Here is a 20,676-nt window from a genome sequence, read left to right as displayed (position 1 = left end):
AGAGTTGCTGCTAAAGTTTAAATGAGTGAAATAAATGTTTTTTTAGCGCTGTGAAACGTGAAAACAAGGGTTGATTTTTTCTACAGATACTCCTACTGTAAAACATATTTATAACCATGCATTGCACATCCAGTATCTGCAGCCCCACATTTAATCACTGGCTTAATGAAAGTGTAATTACTCCTTACAGTTTTTTGGCTCCACTGTGATGTATTTTTTTTTTTTTTAAGCGTAGGGTGATTTTTCACTGTCACCTTCTATCTTACTAAGAAATAATGTTGAATATGATGTGACAATGATTACAGCTTTTATCATGTGGGGCTGGTTAATGGGGCCAAATCAGCCCTCGCTCTGTGACTGCAGTTTGACTCTGCGTGTGGTTGTAATTAGCTTCGTCTGGCTCTGGCATCACCAATCAAATGTGCCAGACTCTTCACTTTGTTCTTTGCTGAAGGTAACCCACTTCTGTCTCCCCTCTCCTGAGAGTCCCACTTTTTTTCCTTCTCATGTGGTTCTGATTTGATGTTATTTATGCACTTTACTTTATTTTTATTTATTAGTAATTAACCCTTAAAATACATGAGCGAGATCTTCAGGTGTAGCAGATGAGGCCCCCCCCCACCACCACCACCACCACAGAGAGGCTGCTGCTGGGAGGACAGAACATGTGAGATGAGCTGCAGGCTGCAACACGCTCACTTGAACGCATAAACACACTAATTTTCAGGCCAGACAGGGTCATTATCACCCAAGTATTAAATTAGAGCTCTCGCTTGGCCACGTTAACATATGCATGATGAGTGTGTGTGTGTGTGTGAGTGAAAACTAAAATAAAGGCTATTGATGTTTAAAGGGTTGAAAACAGAGAAGAAAAATACCTCCTCCATCATTATACCTCCACCACACACGCACGCACATGCACACACACACACACACACTTAGTGCGCAGGTGGAGCTGCTCATCAATTTTTCACTTGGTTTCATTATAACATGAATGATTAAAGTGGGTGGGCTCTGCTGAGAGTCTGTCTCAGTCTGATGAGGGGCAGGATTAATGGAGGACATTTGTGATGGATCAGACTGAACCCTGACTGACATGTTGCCGTCACCGTGTCTGCTTTTCTACTCAGTGAATAGACGTCACTTCCACTTTTATGGAGCATTAAATACAACATTTATGACTCTACAATAAGAGTTTTTTAAGGCTGAATCTGGGACATTTTAAGAGGCCGAGTGCCACCTTTGCCATTATTCCCCTATTCACTGAATTTAAAGGTCGGGTAGGAGATTTCATTCTGATGCACTTTTTGTTAAATTAGTGCAATTTCTCTTTACAATCCGATAGCAAGCAGTTAGTTCGGCAGTTTCACATTAAAATGAAGAATATGAATCATCTGTGGAAGCTATAAAACACTAAAAACATCAGCCAATCCTCCGGGTGGACCCTGCACGGAGTATTGGCTGGTTGTCACTCTCTTCCTGCTCTGTGCACACCAGAGAGGTACGTGCATGATGGCCGAAGTCACAGACCGCAGCTCGTCTTCAGGTGATGTGCGTCCATGTGATTGGGGGGGGTGTGTCTTCAGGGTGAGCTCCGAGAGAAAGGGGCGTGTGTTTACTTTCCAAATCTGGCTGACTCTCACTGAGTTTTCAAAATCATATCACCTCATATGACATATGCATTCTGTATTTTTAGTGTTTTTGCTCTTTTCCTTCTTATATAGGAGAAAATATAGAATAAATGAACCACTCAGTTTTTAATTAGAGTTTATCTTCAGTCCTCTTTGTCTTTGTATTACCTGTTCTCCAACCGAACTGACCCTCAGGATTTCATTTTAGCCTTATGACTTTAGCCTTATGAGAGAACAGCACAGGAGATTATGAATGAGGCTCCATCCATAAAGCCGACCTCTTCCCCTCCTTTGGTGTCACAGCAGCCTTCCCTGCTCTTCCTAAACAGGTCCTACCAACCTAATTGTAAACAGAGCAGGACGACAAACTCTGATTTCCATTTCCCTTAAAACATGCCAGCATCTATCTTGCAGTGACAGGCTAAGCCTCCCGACCTGACCCCTCAGTCTCAGGGGAAAACAGAGGCCCCCATTAACAAAACCGACCTGCCTTCTCCTTCTCCCCGTCCTCCTTTGTCTTCTGTCATTTTCCTCCTCTACCTGAGGTAACATCTTCACAAACACGCCTCCGCTCTCTGCTCCCGTGTTACTGGCAGAAGCTGCATTTAGGCTACATGGCACCAAAACCACCAAGTGAAACTAATTCTAATGAAACTCTGACTTTGCAAAGCCAAATATTTCTCCATCACAGCTAATACTAATGAAGCTCTGCTATTGGATTTAAACCATGCAGTGAATAACGCCACATAATCTCCACCGAATCCTAGACTGACTACATTCCTGTAAACTGTGGTGAGCCGACCTGCGCTGACTGCTCAGAGGGACAATCACATTTCTACAATGGTGGAGGAGGAAAAGTCAGGAAAACATAGAATTCAATCAACTCAATCAGGCAATACGATTGAAAATGGGCCTTTGACTAGTATCAGTACAAGTCATAACCAAGATGTTGTTAGCCACAAGCTAGCAATACTTGCACGTGGTACAAACACTGTAACAACGTGTTAATAGAGAGAAAATAGTGTAAAACTGGTGTCATGACACAAACTAAATCAAGGTCTATCAAACTGTAACTTGCTACTAATGCTGCTGACCCTCAGAGCTGCCATCTTTAATTCTGAGGCAGTGTCACTCCAAAGTTTGGCGCCAGTTTTCAACATGTAGGGCCATCCAATCAATCTTTATAGGTTGCTCCTTTCAGGCTGTGCCTCATACTTGAATGGATTAACTTGTTAACCAAGATCCCTGGTGACAGTGGCAGAGAGGAGAACACTAAGAAAACTTCTGGCCATTGTGGACGATGCCAGTCATTCCCTGCACACTGTCATCAGCGCTCAGAGAAGTCTGAACAGTAACAGGCTGCTCCTCCCCAAGAGCAGGACCAACAGACTCAGAGACTCCTTTGTCCCCCGATCCATCAAACTTTACAACTCTGCAGGAGGGGGAGAAGGAGGGAGGAGTACAGCCGGCCTGATACAACACACATGCAATAATTTATATATGCGATAATGTATATGTGCAATAATCCATCTGTACCATCTATGCTGGTGTGCAATGTTTGTACATAATCCCTCTTATCTTTTATTTTTACTGTACTATGTTCTATTGTATTCTATTTAACCCTTGCTCTGACTGTCGGGGTTGTATTGCTGCTGGTACCCGAATTTCCCTGGGACCTACCCAAAGGGATTAATAAAGCATATTCTATTCTATTCTCTTGAAACCAAGATATCAGCTTCAATGTATCTAATCTCATCTAATAACTGACAGAGAGCAACCTGTGATAGGATGTCAACAGCCAGTGAAAATACAACTTAAGTACAAACTAGACTCTGCAGACTGCCTCCACTACCAGCCTTCCTACCGCCTAACATCACTTTCATGGAAGCATTTGTAAAACTTGTTACAGCAGACCAGGAAGGAAACCCAACCAAGAGACCATATAAGAGGAGGAGGGAGTGAGACTGAGGTCCTCCAATTATTTCCTATGGGGCCTTCTTTCACATGGTAGTACATAAATATGTGGAACTGCTGCTGGTGGTGCCAATAAAAACTCTGCTGTTATTTAAAAACATAAACATCCTCTGGGCTTCGTGGTTATGATTACTACTTCTCCAGCACTGCAGACTTGTGACATAATTAAGCCACAGTTTTGTTGACATTTCTTCAGATTGACTTTGTCATGAAGGCTTTAAAAACAAACACAGAGAGACACACTAAACCGTCTCTGCTTACTGCGGCCTGAACAAAGTGTGCTGCAAAGCAGCCACAGCACATGTTCAGCTCTAATTAAAGGGAGGAACTGTGTGTTTTTTTCTCAGTGGCTCTATTTTTCTCCATGTGAATATAAAACTCAAAGCCACATGCACTGTGGCTAACATTCTGTTACTGCACATACTATAGAGGGAGAAATACTATCAGTAAATGTGTTAAAGTACATTAAGCATCACAAATATATATTCTGGTAACTGTCTGACTGATAAAAGCACTTAAAATAAGTCAAGTGTAACAGCAAACCTAAAAAAAAAGGGTAATGCCATAAAGAGAATGGATTACAGTAGTGCCGCTCAGACATTGTTTGGGTGCCTTCAGTCTCCTCTGTATCAAAGTCATCAGATCAATAATTCATTCAGCCATTTGCCAGAATCCTGTCTGTCTGACCCCAGTGCTGCCTGGAGAGTGTGGAGAGAGCATCCGAGACACAGAAAACTAGACAGCAAACACACACTGTGTCAGGATGAGCGGTTGAAAGGATACAGTGATGAGGTGTGGCGCCGATGTGAGGCTAGGATTTCACTCTGCTCTTCAACCAAACCAAGAACCAGATGAGGATGAGGAGTTTTAGATAGAACACCGTGTTTGGAGAAAAGCCAAATTAAACTGAATTAGCGGGTACTTGAAAAATGCTACCCAATTTACATAGCAGATAGACTGAGGATAATTATTCTGATTGCATTAGGAGACACTTCTCATAATCTACTCTCCAAGACCCAATCATCTCCAGAATACACACTTTGCATGAAAGTGAGCGGACACATGAACAAGCAAAGGAATGTCACACTCACATGGACACAGTCTGAAGACTTTAACTTACAGGTTTTCGGTGTTACTTCTATACATAAACAAAAACAATGGCTTAAAAAGATGCTACTATTATTATTATTATTCATTAAATCAATTGAATTATCAGGGTTTATATGGATTTCATTGAAATTATACTGAAAAAAGACCAGAAGAACAAAATAAGTATATTAACAAGTACTTGTGTCTCCTATCAGCTCTATAGCAACACAGCCATTAATCCAAAGGCTTAAAAAGGGGCTTAACAAGTGAAGCTGCCTCTAGCTTTTGTGTGTTCGTCACTTGATGTAGCAGAGGCTTCGATGTGTCTTCTTTTAAATCCTAATATGACACATCAAACACTAATCAAGTTTAAGTTTTTCTGACTACAAGCTAAAAGCGATCAAAGGTGTCTCTTGTCTCTCCTTTCTGCTCCTGCCTGCCTCGGTGGGAGTTGTTCCCTTTGAGGTTGATGCAGACTTTCACCTCCACTTTAAATCCAGCAGCATGTGCGCGTGTTACATTTGTCGGCCCGATTTTGTCAGCACGCATGTGAGGAATCACAAAGGAACCCGCGAAAGAAGGTAAGAAAAGGGGAGACGGCAGCGGGGATGACAGACAGACAGATGGGGCTGGGATGGGCCTTCAGCTGTTTGGAGATCCGTTCGCTCGCTCTCTCTCTCTCAACCCGTTACATCTGGAGCTGCACATGTTCCAGATTACACACAATGCCGAGCTGCTGCTCAGCGGGGATTCTGGCTGTGTGTCGTGGGAGCATCAAAGTAGATTGCCGCCACGTCCAGATGTCGGCACGCAGCGGAAATGTAGTCAGAACACGAGTTTGGGTTTGAGAGCCTGAGTCCCCACAGCCTCCAAATGTGTTTGAGTGAATGGTGAGACAAATGCTTCCACAAGGAAACGTAATCTGACTGTGCAGCAGCAGCCAAAAGGTCAGCGATGTGAGTGGAAGGTCGCCAGCTTCAATCCACTGACCAAGCTGGAAAATCCAGTCCAGGGATTGTTTTGGTTCCAATAAATGAGAAGACACAAAGCTTGAGAAAAGAAACCATCTATATTCTAATGTACATACACAAATATGTACACAACAAAGCCTACGAAGCAGGCAAGTTCAGCTGAATCTTCTCTGGTGCGGCTCTCATCATTAATGCTGAGGTCGGAGGGATTAATTGCTCAGCTTTTAAAGTCCTTTATTCGCTCCGCTCCTCTGGCACAGACGTGGTCGTTAATTTCCGCGCTGTGACGGACTGTTCTGAGTGTTTGTTTATATGTGACCTGCATACTCCTCATGTCTCTGTCAGCACTGCTTCACATTAACACAACGAGCTCAGCCAGCTCCGCACTAGATCAGGACACACACACACATACAGAGTGTAAACAAAGAGCCTGAGCATTATAAATATGTGCCAATACCTGGAAGTTTGTGGCTTTTACAGCCAAGTCCTACATTTTATTTTAAAGTTCCCTTGAAACAGGCAGCACACTTCTGCCCCAGCTTTGTAAGAAAAGTATGTGGATAATCTAAATACTTCTCGCTGTCATCACATCTAAAATATGTCAATAATGCCACTTCTTCTCTCACAGAACACCTGATTGGCCCAAACCACTGGTGGTTCAAGCCCATAGCTTGAAGCCTGCCGAGATGGGTTAAAGTTTGTGATCTACTGAGAATTCAACAAAATGCTGCAGAATAGGTGACATGTAATGAAAAAAAAAATCTCTGATGGACAATTTAGTCCCAAATGACTCTCACAAGGGGACGTTTCATCTCAGATTGACACTTTTCTGGTTTCTGGTTCTCAGTCTGGATCCTGGCTGCAGGGGTTTGCTCCCATTCAGCCTGTGACCCTGATGCTAACAAGGTTTGGTGTATATCCTCCTTGGTGTCCTCTCTATGGATGCCCTTCCCAATGTGCTCTGCAGCCAGCTTTACTTTCTGCCTGTTTTTGGGCCTTCTACTTTCAGTCTGGCCTTCAGCAGTGGAGCTCAGACCGATTGAGGTCATGAGACTGAGCTGACTCATCAAGAGCAGCTCTAAAAAAACATGCTTTGCCACTTCGTCTGTATATTTCTTGTGGATGACTACTGACACTGGACATTGATGTGAACCTGCTCAAATAGTTCTAAAAACTGTGTTGTGAAACTTCAATTTGATGGAGTAAAGAAACAAAATAATGAAGAAGCGTGTGTGTTAGGCACCTGAGACCAGACCTTCTGTAGGTGTGTGTGTGTGCCCCTGCAGGTGACAGCCTGAGCTGTGTATTGTGTATTGATTCACACTGTTCTCTTGCTGTCCCAGTAGTTAACCCCAGTTTCAACACAACACACAGCTACAATGGGGAAATCAATGTGTCACCAAACGCTGGTCTACCAGGCCTTCGGACGGCAACGTCAGGTTTCAACGGACATTTAATTAATGCCGAGAGGAGGCAGGACATCATGGAGTGTGTGAGCAACTGAGAAAAAGATAAAGATTCAGCATCAGTCCAGACTCTTTTTAAGCCAGTAAATCATGTAGTAGAAGAAGAAGAAGGGAGCTGTTACCATGGTAACCAGGACCCAAACAATGATGCTTGCACTTCTGTGCATACACATGACAAAATCAAAGACATAACAGCACCTGAGACAATGACAACCTTCGGCATTACGTGATGCTGACGGTGCCTCAAACAAGCACCAAGAGGGGTACGAGGACGAGGACGTGTTGAATATGGAAGAACACCTCTCCCAGATTTCTGCAATCCGAAGCCGCTCTATGAGAAAACTCATTTCATCCACATGTGATGTTGCTGTGTAGGCCATTACTCAAAGTTCACGACAACAGCTGAGCCAAGGGCCGTAAATCAAAGTGTTTACCCTTCAGGCACAGTGCCCCCCATCACTGCTTTTTCAGCGAGGATCAGTTTTTAACATGCACCAACCGGTGCCCACAGCATTCATAATACAGTGAATCCACTGCACAGCGTGCGCCCTGTAACCACAAGGACACCTGGAAGCCTAAATATTTTATAATGTTTTTTTAACAAGTGCATCAGACAGGTATGCCAATCCAAATGACAAGCCAAAAGACCCACCCTTCTGTCTACTATTCACTTAATGTACATCCAGTAATATGACAGTATGGACAGAAAACTTTTAGAAAAACTAACTTTTCAGTGAGACTTTGGAAAGAAATACTCTGTGAGGGGAAACACAGAATGTACCAGAGATGGACCACAGACTACAAATAACTTCAACCAACTGCCCACGCTGGCTGCTGACACTGCACCGTGTTAGATGACCTCACCCTGGTACTACAACCAGAAATACACACTTTCCACAATCCAGCTGTGTTGTTTAAATTCATTAGCGGCTCAATCAATAACTGGTTAAAAAAGTGGGAGTGAGTTCAAACGTTTAAATTGAAACTCCTGGACGGACGGTTAATACGAGGAGCCGCTCCTCATAACTCTGTCCTTCACTCTGTAATTACTGATCTGTCTGTCACGGTGAAAGGTGCTTTATTTCTACTGCAAGCACACAACATGAATCACAAACACATAAAACAGCAACAAGAGTCTGCTTATTAGAGAAATACAGAATGTCTGACATTTTAGAGAGGTCGGAGGAGAAGCGGGGTTCAAGATATGAAAGGAGAGTGAGGTTAAGGTTGTGTGAGAGAAATGCAGATGATACAAAATGAAGAAGACGACTATCCGACCCCAGAGGCCGAGGAAGTCAGGGTGAGAGCGAGAGGAGCAGCAGGGTTAGAATAAAGAAACCAAAAATAAGCCGAACAGCTGTAAAGAATGTGCCACCGGTCCAGAGTTTGTGTATCTCTGAGTGATTCTGTTCTCATTTGACTCGTCTGAAATACTTTGATTTGTTTTGATTTTAATTAACTGGCTGTGTAAAAATGTTTCTGTTTTGTTCCATGTCTGCAGGCGACGGCTTCACCACTGCCAGTGCCGCTCAGCCTTGGAGAGGCTCTGACTTTTACAGGCTTGTTTGAGCCTTCATTATATTTTAAATGGTCTTCCTGGATCTTTCGTGTGAACGGGCGAAGGATTGTTCTGTTGTCTGAATGTTTTTTATTCAACAACTTAAATAACTCACCAGAGGACACTGGTTCCATTCATCAACCGCATATCTACACAGAGTGGGAGCTACCATTAAACACCTGTAAGTGAGTGGATATCACATCTTAAAGCACAGGGTTTGTTATGTACCAGTTGTGAACATGCTGTATGTTTGCCAGGCAGTGGATTTTTCTCACATTTTTCTGTGTGTTACTTCTTTACTGTTGGAGCAGCGGCCCCCTAAACTGTGGGAGAGATCACAACTCATAGAGATGAATGTCTTCTGTTCATCCTTGTCAGACTTTTTCTTTGTTTCTGTGTTCAATGATCACATTTGTGGGTTCAGGCCAATGAAGGGAGGTGAGTGACTAGAACCACCCCCCCCCTCCCCCCGTGATCCTGAGCCTGATGCTAAAATAATCTCTGTCCTGATAATGAAACTCAGTCTCTGAATGAACACGATGTCTGGGGTCATCTTTTTAAATTATTGCATCACTTATCAATGTGGAGGTTGAACTGATGATTTATTGCAGTATGTTTCCATTACATTGGAATGATTACATTTGATGTGAAGCTGAAACGTGATTTAAATGAATAAAATGCAAACAACAGCAGAGAAGTAATCAGGAGACAAAGAGGCAAGAGAGAAGAAAAGGAGATTACAACAGTGAGGGGGAGAAGGTGGAGGGCAGCCTTTACACTGTTATCAATCAATCACAGGCAAAGAACAGAAGAACCAGGTGTCTATGTGAAAGGAGAATTTTAAAAGGATCTGTTGGCAACACACAACAGATGGAAAATATATTCACAGAGCCTCTGCACGGACTGTACGTCGACCCTAAGCTGTGGCATCCTCCATTTAAGTTCTTTACAGCGTGTCATTCTCCATCTGCCTCATGTTTTCTCTCCTGTGTGTCACATGGCTGCAAGCAGCTCTGCTTCCTGCTCTGATCTGATGGAGCTTCATCACCATTAGGAGAAAATATGTGAGCGAGATGGAGAAAAAACTGCTTCTTCAGCACAGACTTTTCTTCCACTGCAGGAACTCAGGACAGGAAGTGAGCCCAAGTTTGGTCATTTTAAGCCTCTGCACTTCCACCACGGTGCAGGACCCATCACACAAAGTCTGACCATCACTTCCACATTCCATTCGCTTTTATCTGGACTTTATCAACAATGTAAAAACACTAAGAGAACACCTCCTGATTGTCTAATTTCTAAATGTTAATTAAACCTCCAAACTAGAAAAGATCTGAGACACCAATCACTCATCACTGAAGGCCTGTTAAATAGATTAAACAAAAAAACACGCACAAGTTCCTGCAGTGTAAAAAACTCTGCGTCTTTTCAAGCCAACCCACATAATGACTCTGTCTGAACAGTTCCTGAGCAACAAACAGTTCTCACATGTGACCGGCTCTCCAAACAAACTTTACAGAAACAACGTCTATGATAGAATCTCTGTTATGCTCCAGTACAAACACCTTCTGATGGCAAGTGGCTAACTGGGAGGCAGTTTACTGGACCCTCTCAGATTGGTTTGATCCTATCAGGCTAAAGCTCTTTGCTTTGGGATTTGGCAGATCCCTCTTTAAATCTCTTCAGTATTTACCTCTGCCAAATCACTGGACTGTCCGTGCCGATCTAACGACAAAAGCGCTGTTCTGATAAACAGGGGCCAACATGGGGCAAAAAAAAAAATGAACTCTGTGGCTTCTTGTGAAACAAAATGAAGAGTTTGACACTGCACTGTGCCTGGAGGCCGTCCACAGAGCCAGGTTTAAAACAACGCAGACGACTTTTGGCTGTCATCTGTGAGCTGCTGTTCTGGCACGAGTGAAGAGTTTTTCGTTGTTGATCGGATGAATAAAAAGAAACAAACAGCCTTCCTCGAGGTCCGACTAATCCCAGCTTTACATAAATTAAAAAATGTGGAAATGTGCGGACAAAAGTGGAAACATGCTCTGACTATTACAAGTTGTCAAGCTGTGAGGAGACGAAACGACAGCTGCCCGCTGAAGTCAAGGACGGAGCAGCTGCACAGTTCTGTGTGGGATGACGTAGAAAACAAAGTTTGTACATACAGTTACAGGTTTTAGTCTAAAAATAGTCTTTGATTAATTATGAACAGACAGAAAGGGCTTTCCCTTTCCAAACACAGAGACGGTAACAAAGTTTCCTCCATAAATCACACCGAGTGATCATCATTTATTATAAGAACAGTCACTTTTTTTTTTACTCCGGCAGGGACAAGAGCTCATCCGTCTCTTCAGTCCCAAACTCTGCTGTCTTGGTTCCTGCCAGCGTGAGTGACAGCTACACTCTCAACGCTGCCAAATCCAAAGCTCGCCCCTGAACTACAGGTGACACTGAATATATGTAGATATATATATACATTTGAAAAACCTCAGCAGCTTGTTTGGTTCGTGACATCACCATCAAAGTTTAAACTTCTTAATAAATAAGGGAAAACTTTAATACTCCTGATCAGGAGGTTTGTTTGTGTGTGTTACGTGTTGATAAGAGGTGTGTGTAATCATGAAAAGAAGATAAGAAAAGTAGATGAAGAGATAAAGGATAAGAGTGTATGCATGAGTCTGCATACAGATGGGACTGTCTGGTGCGACTGATAGAAAAATAATAAGATTCTCAAGATATTTTCAGATTAAATTTGAAGCTTGAAGCTCTGAATCTTAGTTAATAATCTGTATTAAAGGGTGGCAAACAGACGACAACCTGGCACACAGCACGCACTGTGTGTGAGAGTGTGTGTGACCACTGGGACTGTGTTGTTGTTTCTCTATTTCCATGTGAGATCCTGTTGTTTCTGCACAATAACATTATCTTATTCATTGAAGCAATGAAACATCATTTACACTTTGACATCTGAACACCTGTGGCCTTCATTACTCTCTTAAATAGGGAAAAACGTGGTTAATCCATCTGCAATCAAGAGCTTTAAGAAAGGTCAATATCGTCTGATTATTCACTTTGATACGTTTAATTTTTTGTGCTCACGTCTTTCTTCTAAGTAGATGCTACAACTGCCAGCAGGCTGGGCTAGGACAATGCAGTTGAATGTACCGATATTTCCTAGTAGAAGGATGTGCTAATGTGATAAAACACGGCACACAGTACAGACGCAGTCACTTAGAAGTCTCGCCCCCTGCTGGAAGGCCTTCAGCTTCCGATTATTCTCCAGTTGTTGTGACATCACTGTGACATCACAATCTGGGCTTTTTATTCACAACCTTACTGTGAAGGGAATTTATTTCTTCCTAAGCCCTTTGCGGGGATCTGCTACAGTCCAGGAAGCTGCATCTGTAATACTCACAGCCAGCAGCATCACGGTAGCATCGACTGAATCTGCTGTAACAACAATTGAAAGACAGACAGATGATGAGAGTGCTGCAGGAGTTAATGTACTGACTGCCTTTGAATGAGCTTCCTCAATGAGCCTGAAGCTGTTTTCAAAATTTGCTTCATGTTCAACCTGAATGCACCTTCAGCCTTCAGACTTCCTCAATATCAACCAAGGGTGTCCAGTATCTATTTTGAAATGTCAATAACAATCAAAAAATATGGCCTTTTGCACCTCTGACACTACATGGTATTCTCACGGAGAAGTATGAAGGGGCATGAAAAGGTCAAAGCTTTTCTGTTCTACCTGGACAGCAGGATACTTTGGGGCAGTTTTATGTGTTACACTGCTATTTCATCTCCCAAACAGTCAGGAGTTCCCTGTTTGTTGAGAACATTGAGCAACCTCAGTGTCTCCTCATCCGTTCCCCAGCCAAAGATCTCCATCTCCTCCTCCTCCTCCTCCTCCTCCTCTTCATCGTCGTCCTCCCTGTCATCGCTGTCGTCCGTGTTCGACTCGTACTCTGAGGCAATACCAGACTCTCGAAACCTGGCGAAGTCCAGGAGACCCAGAGATTTGATGTTGCGGGTCAACAGCGTTGCTGGGCCCTCTTTAATCTCTGGCCTGTTGGTCTTGAGTGGTGGAGGAGGGGAGGGGAGTTGAGGAGGTGGAGGCCCCGGGGGTCCCGGGAGAAAACGGAAACACTCCAGTTTGAGAAGACACTGGTCCCTACCTAGTGGGCTTCCCACAGTCCCGTTGGAGGATGAAAAGGCGTTGCTGGTTCCATCGTTGTTGCAGAGCGCGGGCAGGTTGAGGGCCGACACTTCAGGTTTAGGGGTCGTGGGGTCGCAGATCACCGGAGGCACCGTGGACCGGAAGGTGATCTCCAACAAACTGTCCTGGGAGCCCACTGCAGAGAGAAGATAAAAGTGACGCATAAGCAAGAAGCAAAAGAACAAATATTTAACACCACACTCAACAGTTTCACAGTGTCTTTATTTAAATTCATCTGTCTTCACCTGCTCTGCCAGAGAGCTAATGTATGTGGTTTAGATATCTGTGAAATGTGGTGAACAGAAGATTACAAATCCTAACACAATAAATCACCGTTACCAATAAATCAATGCAACCTCGTACAGGGTGAGCAAAAAATACATAAAAACAACATGTTTCAAAGCATTTCATCATCATCACAGCTGCTCGGTGAAACATGATTTGAGAGTTTACAGGCTCGCAGACCTGCATCTGAATAACACAGCAACAGAAACTCAGCATCAAACACACACATGAAGGATGAAAAGAAGTGAGTATTCTTCACGGAGGACAGCGGCTGTGAGCTTCGTCATGGCCTTTTACAGACAAACTGTACAAAGGCAGGGAACAACGGACGACTTGGAACATGCAGAGGCTCCTGAAGATGCCAAGACTATGATCAAGCTATGATCTTAAAAAATGTAGTATTATAATAGGAGTTAATGGGACCTAAGTGAAAAATACCATTTAAAACTAATAATAACAAAAACTAATAATGCATCAAACTCAATATTTTGGCTTATCTTTGACATTTAAAAATAATGTCTCAGCCACCTAACTTTTGTTTTATGGAAAATAACTCGTTTTTTTGTGTTTTCTTCATAAAAAATTACTGTGACATCAAGTAATCAAACTGGCATTTAAAGGATTAAATTCCTCAAAATGATTTAATGTTTGGTAGCTTTGTGCAGGGCTGAAGTTGTTTGACATATTTATGCAGAAAAAAAGCAAGAACAAATATTTTTTATACCAGAGTTTTGGAAGTGGACTTTAAATTAAAGTGACGCCTGAGGGTTAAGTTTAAACCACTCTTCAGAAAACATATGGATGACGCCACAACATATATTTTAGTACAACCTGCATTAGCAAAAAAATAAAGTGCAGTGCAAGATAATCTGTTTTCTATCAGCATTAAAAGGAACCAGTGCAGTGAGCAAGGCTGGTTGTAAAAGATAACATACGAGGAGCTCAGACCGAAAGAAATGTGCACCTGATCTCAAATAGTTTCTGTGAGTCTGGGTCAAAGTCACGAATACTTCAGAGTCAGCAGCAGCAGGGCTGTGAAATGCAGTTAAAGTCTGTAAAATGTGATGGTGACATGATAAACATTTCTACCTGCGATAAGAAAAAAACAACAGGTGCAACAAACAACTTGAAACAGACAGCTCCACTCCATCTAAGACTGTGAATGAGCTCTGTTTGTGAGCCAGCATGCCCAATCCTGCTGCTCTGAAGCTGACGCACAGCAGATGAAGCACAAACATTACTGATTGCATCTGCATGTAACAAGTCAAAATATGACAAAGTCTCACCAAAAGGAGCGCTTATCAAAAAAGGCTGTGTTTAAAAAATCTATTTCATCTCGGCTTTGATATGTTTTGAGCTCATCTACTTAAAAGTTTTCCTGACCTTGAGTTGAGATGAGGTGAATATTAAAAAGTCACACATGCACAGGCAGCAATGAGAAATGATATTTTTTTTTCCCCCAATGAGTTTCTGAAATGTTGGCTGATCAGATAAAAAATTGTTTCTCACAGGGTGACATTTGGAGGGCAGGCTGGGCTGAGATTGTGCCGAGCTGATTGTGTCTGTCTGAATCATGGAGGACCAGGCTTAAAAAATGTACAAAACTTTGGATAGAAAGAGATGTAGAGGGGACAGAGGAGGTCATGGACTAAAGAACAGCGGCGAGGGGCTGATCCAAAGACACAATCCACTCCCACACCTGTACTCTGAAGATGTGCCTGCTGCCTGTACATCGAGCTGAGTGTGTCTGTCTGTGTGTGAGCTGCAGGGATTTCAGCCTGACAGCTGAGGTAACACCTTCCTGTCTCTGTCAACTCATTTTTAATTTTAATTTTTTGGTCACAGCGTCTTTTGATTCATACCAGCAATCATGTTTAATTTAACACTGATGTTCTCGGCTGCTTTCCTTTCACACCTTTACTGGTTCAGTGCATGTAACTTTCATCACATTGACAATTTTTGTGCACCTAAATATCATGACAGAAATACAACTGCCAGAATGTATATTCTGTATATTCTGTATATTAACATAAGGTATTGATAGAGTGTGTGTGAATCAACTTACTGGAATTTGATCCCACCATCTTGGTCTCCAGCTCCTGGATCTGTTTCACCAGCAGGGAGATGTGCTGCAGCAGGTCTTTGTTCTGCAGCAGCAGCTGGTGGACTCGAGCCTGGGCTTCCAGCCGAGCCGTGGCCTCTGCACTCAGCTGGTCCTTCAGGAGGTGGACCTGCACCAGAAAGAAAGAGAGAGGAACAGATCAGCTCAGCTGTGAGTCAAACCAGACAAACCTGAAAGTAAGAGTTAACAAACAAGTTCTCAATCACTGTTCATTCTTTTTTTATGTTTTGGATTAGCAGTCATTCTCCTTATTACAGTGTCAGTCTTATTCTGCAGCTAGCGATGTGGCAACTCAAGGTAGCCAGTTGCCATAGTAACACAACATAATTTTCCTCCAAAGACATCAATCTCAGAAATTTAAGGGAAGAGATGGAACAACAGCTTCACAAAAATCAAATACTCATACTTGTCTGCATCCACAGACTTCTTATTATTATATTACATGAGAATACATTAATATATATAAGTGTATATAAATAGAATAAATAAAATGAATTGCATTGTAATACAATATTATATAATATAATCATTCAGGAGAACAAAAAATAAAACAAAAAACTTTTCATGCTACACTGCTATACTGCTGCTCCTCTAGGTTGAACATTTGGCCCCTTGTGAATTAGGATAAGTTTGGGTGTGTGTATTGTTTGGGTAATTATCTGTAAACAAACAGAGCAGGAGATGGGAGGTTGGAGGTTCTGACTGACTCAGCTCAGCAGTGACGGATCAATCACACCCCTTTTCCACTGTGTGTTAATTAAAGGAGAGAAACTGTGAGAGTGGAGGATCAATCAAAGGGAAGAAAAACTCACTCCAACACACTGGACAATGACTGAATGTGTCAGAATAAATCAATACATACATGAAGTTATCAATCGATTAACTGGTAATTACTTATCTTGAGCTCTCATGTGTATAATGTGTGTGATTCTGGATCTGGATCTCATCCATCTAAGTCATGAACAATGTAACTTTTTCTTTTTAAAGGTTTACTAATATTTCATCTCTGCCTTATTAATTTAGATAAAAATGCAAATTCACACTCTGCTGCAGGATCCGTGAACTGTAATGACTGTGTTTTTATAATGTTTTATTACAGGACTCTCAGCTCCGATCCTCATGTAACCTTAATGCCACAGACTGCTGTGGTCTGCAAGATTAAAGCCGTTTCAATTAAACACTGGACTTCTTTTAAAAGTGTGGATCGTTGATATGAAAGGAAAGAGACCGCTCAGTCCAGTTTCTGTAGCGGAATGATTCCCCGTTTTTCACTTCAAAGAACTGTCCAAATCAAACGTCAGTGGCCCCACCTCCAGTCTGTTCAGCCGGCTCCAACACTGAGCACATAATTGCCTTTAACAATTTCAAAAGGAGGAATTCTCAAGGTTTTACATCATAAGAATGGCTCTGAAGAAGCCTGGTGTGCTCAAAGAGACCACTTATTAATGATTTTCTGACAGCAGAGGCGGCGCAGCTCTCGATAATGTGATTAAGTTTAACCCCGGAGTTTAAACCAGAACTTCAGATGTCAGCTGTCCGACAGGTAAAGACTGACAAACACACTTTCGCACTGTATGGTGAACAAGTTAAATGGCTTTTTATGGCTTCCTCCCTGTAAAACCTCCTTGTTTTCTGCGTTGTACATATAAATAGCCTGATCAATAATAGAGTGTTTATGAGCAGGTGCCTGTCTGGGTGTGTGAGGGGCCGACGAGAGCCGTGGTGTATTTTCAGAGCGCTGTGAATCAAGGGGCCTCATGTGTAGGTGCAAGTCACTGAAACTCGTAATGACTCTCTGGTTTCTCATTTCAGCCTGATGTGGTAACAGAACTCGTTACCGTGGTAGCAGGAAGCCTCCCGGCTTTTGACGTCAATGGTGCCACATATCAAAGAAGAAAAGTACTGTAAGTGGAACAATATACCAAGGACTCAGAAAAACAAAGCTCATATCTTTCTCCATGCAAACTGTTTGGCCTTTTCTTCTTTCTGATGTCTAACTCACTTATTTTAATTACATTAGTTTATATTAATTATGTCAACATTCTTCATAATTATGGGTGTTTGACAGGTTCCTGTTTCCATGGCTGCCCGCCTGCCTCAGCTCCACTTATGGACCACCTCTTTGCCTGTATTTGGAGTTAAGGCGGCCTGATCCTGCCAACATGGTGACAGTCAGAGACTCTTCAGAAACCTAGGGGTGACATCAGACACTCTATCCATAGTCGTCCATATTGTCTGTGACACTTTCCCACAGATGATGAGTTTTACCGACCATGATTATTAGGATGGATAAATGGTGTCTGCACCACCTGTGGTTCTGGTTACAGCCTGGCTGCCGGCTGCCTCATACAGTACGATGGCAGTGATTCTGAGAAAGTTTCTCATCTTTGACTTGTGTCTGCAGCTCTGTTTTCAAACTAAAATTGAGCTGTCCATCTACAATCTCTCTTCTTTCACTCGCAGAGAGATGGAGGCTGATGAAACCTCATCACTCCCTCTAATGAGGAGCCAGTGGGGCGGGGAGACACAAAACACAGACAAAATTCACAGCCTGCCTTCATCGTCCTCCTCCTCTTCTCCCACATCTATACACCAGACAGAAAAACAAGTGTCGGAGAAGGCACTCATCTACTTGCACTAAGTAACAAATAGAGGTGATTTCAGATAGTGTTCGGAGCCTCTGTGGACCTCATTTGTAAAGACTGACATCATGATGATGACTTTGGTGGTGTAATTTACAGCGGAGGGGACCTTGTCTTGAGCTATGGAAGACAGGAGCTCCACTCCCGACATATGCTGCCCCGCTCACAGCTCTAATTGAACATCAGCCACTCCTCCGTGGCTCACACTGAGGCCTTGGGCGTAAGTGTCACATCTGTCCAGATGCTGTCCATGGTAAATGTCTCTCTGAGCTGCAGTGGCCGCTAAAAAGACGATGAATAATTCCAGGCAACAAAAGGCAGTGAACAAATAAGGAAATTTTTTCTTTTAAAAGTCAGACTTGGATTTTTATCTGATTAAATACAGCCTCTTTCTGAAGGTTAAATTTGGTTTGGTTCTGCAAATTCAGCGGCCACAGATAAATAACAGATGAGAGATAAACCTCGTGTTATTACAGCTGGACCTTTGTGATTATTTCTTTTTGTACACTGGCGCACCTTTGATTTATCTGTTGACCTCTGTATGCTTCTATTTGGCTTTACATTGTCACGCCTCCACTGAAATATTCCAAACAATCGTTAACTCTTGTTCATTGTTTGATAGAATTTTTGATTGTCTCTGGACAATATGCAGAATGTTGGACAAAATCACATCACTGAAAAGGAATGTCCTCCAGACAAATGACAGAACCTCAGGGCAGAGTAACTGTTACAAAAATCATGATTTTCCACAACTGGAATTTAGTCAATTGTGTAACATCTAACGTATTACAATGCACGTATTATGTTGAATAAAACAGATAAAAACATGCATCTGAATATAAGAATAAAGGATTTTAATTTGTAGTTTTAGCAGGTGGTCAATCCTGAACAATACAGCATCCTCCTCTTGTCTATTTCTGTAAACAAGCACCTTTTCTGTATTATTTGCATTTTTTTTTAAACTTCTTCTGCTAAATGAAGGTTCTCCAAAATTTGACAGTGTGTGACCTCTTGTCTAAGTAGCAGCTGTGTATTGCTTTGTTTCTGGAGGATTAAAGTTTTAAGATAAGATAAACCTTTATCAGTCCTACAGTGGGGACATTTTCAGATTCAGTTAGGCTACTAATAAAAAAGGGGAACTACATTTTATGCTTTATTGACTGAATATCTGTAATTTTGTCATGATCATCAAGTATGTAATACAAGATGGAGGAGGAAAAAAAAGAAAACTGAAAGAAAACTAATAAAAAACATATATCAGCAAAGAAGTAATACACTAGAAAAAAACAGCAGTTTGGGAGAATTCTCCTTCACATAGAGTGAAGCAGCCTGTCGCTGGTGGTGCTGCCCAGAGCAGTAACTATTTAATCTACAAACGTGAATGTGCTGTGATACACCTGCAGGAATGCAGTCGTTTAGAAGACAGGAGCATCCTGATAGGACAAAGGGTAAAGGCAGCATAGCAACCAGCCATACATAATTATTCATACTAATATCATAAATGTATGCTGACATCAATAAGTGAATGATCCTTTTCCTTTTAGGTGAAAGGTATGGGGTCTGTCATTATTTCCACACTGTTATTATGTTATTATATACTGCAGTATTATAGGGCTGTGTGCAGTGGTATCAGCATGAGCATAACTTTACGACTTTCAGACTGAGTATCCAGAATGCAAGTTTAGGTAATTCTAATGTAATCATCTCGTAGGAAATACGAGATGGAGCAAAATGGGCTTAATCATGATAAAAGGACAAAAATGAGACATACATTTTAGCTACAGGAGAACAAAGACCTCAGGATACTAAAGGACAAAAATGTACCTGCAACAAAAGGCGAATGGACACACTCACCTACACTGAAAGGCTGGATGAGAGTCCACTCGTCGACATACACGTTGGAAACAATGAAGTCGCTTTTTTCCTTTCAAACTTAACAGCTCTTACTAAAAGCAGAGCCCAGACAAAGAGCCAATTAAAAGGTGCACCACTTGTGGTTCATTGCAGTGGTCCCTTGGTAGTAAACCTGCTGCTGCCAAAGCGTTCGGCTCTCTTATCTGACTGTGGTGAAATTGGGGGAGCTTCAAGCACCTGAAATGACTCGTTAAAGCCCTAAGTAGTCGGCAGCATCTCTCTGCCTTTTTATGGCCGTCATTGTTGGAGCTGCTGTTTCCCAGCGGAGCAGCGCCCAAGGACAGTTCTGATCTTAGCTGTTCCTTCTCTCACAACAGAGTCTAACTTTGACACAACATAGAGCTCCGATATATGGCTGTTGTGTTCACACTCCTGGCATGTACTGAGTCAAATTAATGAGATAAAGTCTTTATGTCTAAAACAGAGGATACATGCTTCTTCTATTTAGGTCAACTTGGTTGGTAAGGAGTGACCCCCAAAGACAGAATCGTCACGCCATGGAAGGCAGGTATCGTAACCTTCCGTCTCGTAACCGTCCAGGAGGGGTAAAAGTATTTTGACTGGTGACTACAACATGACCATGACAAAAAGAAAGAATAAAGCCCTAAGGAATAGACAGAAATCACATCCCGACACCTCAAAACTTCAACAAAAAACAACACTCTTTTCAAACATACAAAGGAAACTCCATTGACATGTCTGGAGTGTGCATGTGTCACACTGTGCCATTTGTTCTTGTAAATAACATAGTTTTACATAATATATGTGGCCCAGGTGACAGATGGGTCCTTGGGCAAGACACTGAACTGTA

General features: G+C 42.3%; 1 protein-coding gene across 4 annotated transcripts in view; it reads right to left on the bottom strand.

The window, feature by feature from the left end:
* The window catches only part of LOC114434383 (carboxyl-terminal PDZ ligand of neuronal nitric oxide synthase protein-like), a 134,006-nt gene that overhangs the window by 9,473 nt on the left and 103,857 nt on the right, over positions 1-20,676 (bottom strand). For 2 of the 4 annotated variants that reach the window (XM_028403593.1, XM_028403594.1), the window contains exons 9-10: positions 15,253-15,418; positions 12,862-13,038 (exon numbers count right to left, since the gene is read on the bottom strand). In XM_028403593.1, coding sequence (XP_028259394.1) covers positions 12,862-13,038; positions 15,253-15,418 — 343 coding nt within the window. Of the gene's footprint in view, positions 1-10,158; positions 13,039-15,252; positions 15,419-20,676 lie in introns of those variants that run through there. The other 2 variants (XM_028403596.1, XM_028403597.1) reach the window with 2 other exon arrangements.

The sequence above is a fragment of the Parambassis ranga genome, chromosome 4 (assembly GCF_900634625.1).
Source record: "Parambassis ranga chromosome 4, fParRan2.1, whole genome shotgun sequence".
Taxonomy (NCBI): Eukaryota; Metazoa; Chordata; class Actinopteri; family Ambassidae; genus Parambassis; species Parambassis ranga.
This window is presented reverse-complemented; position numbering and strand designations above follow the sequence as displayed.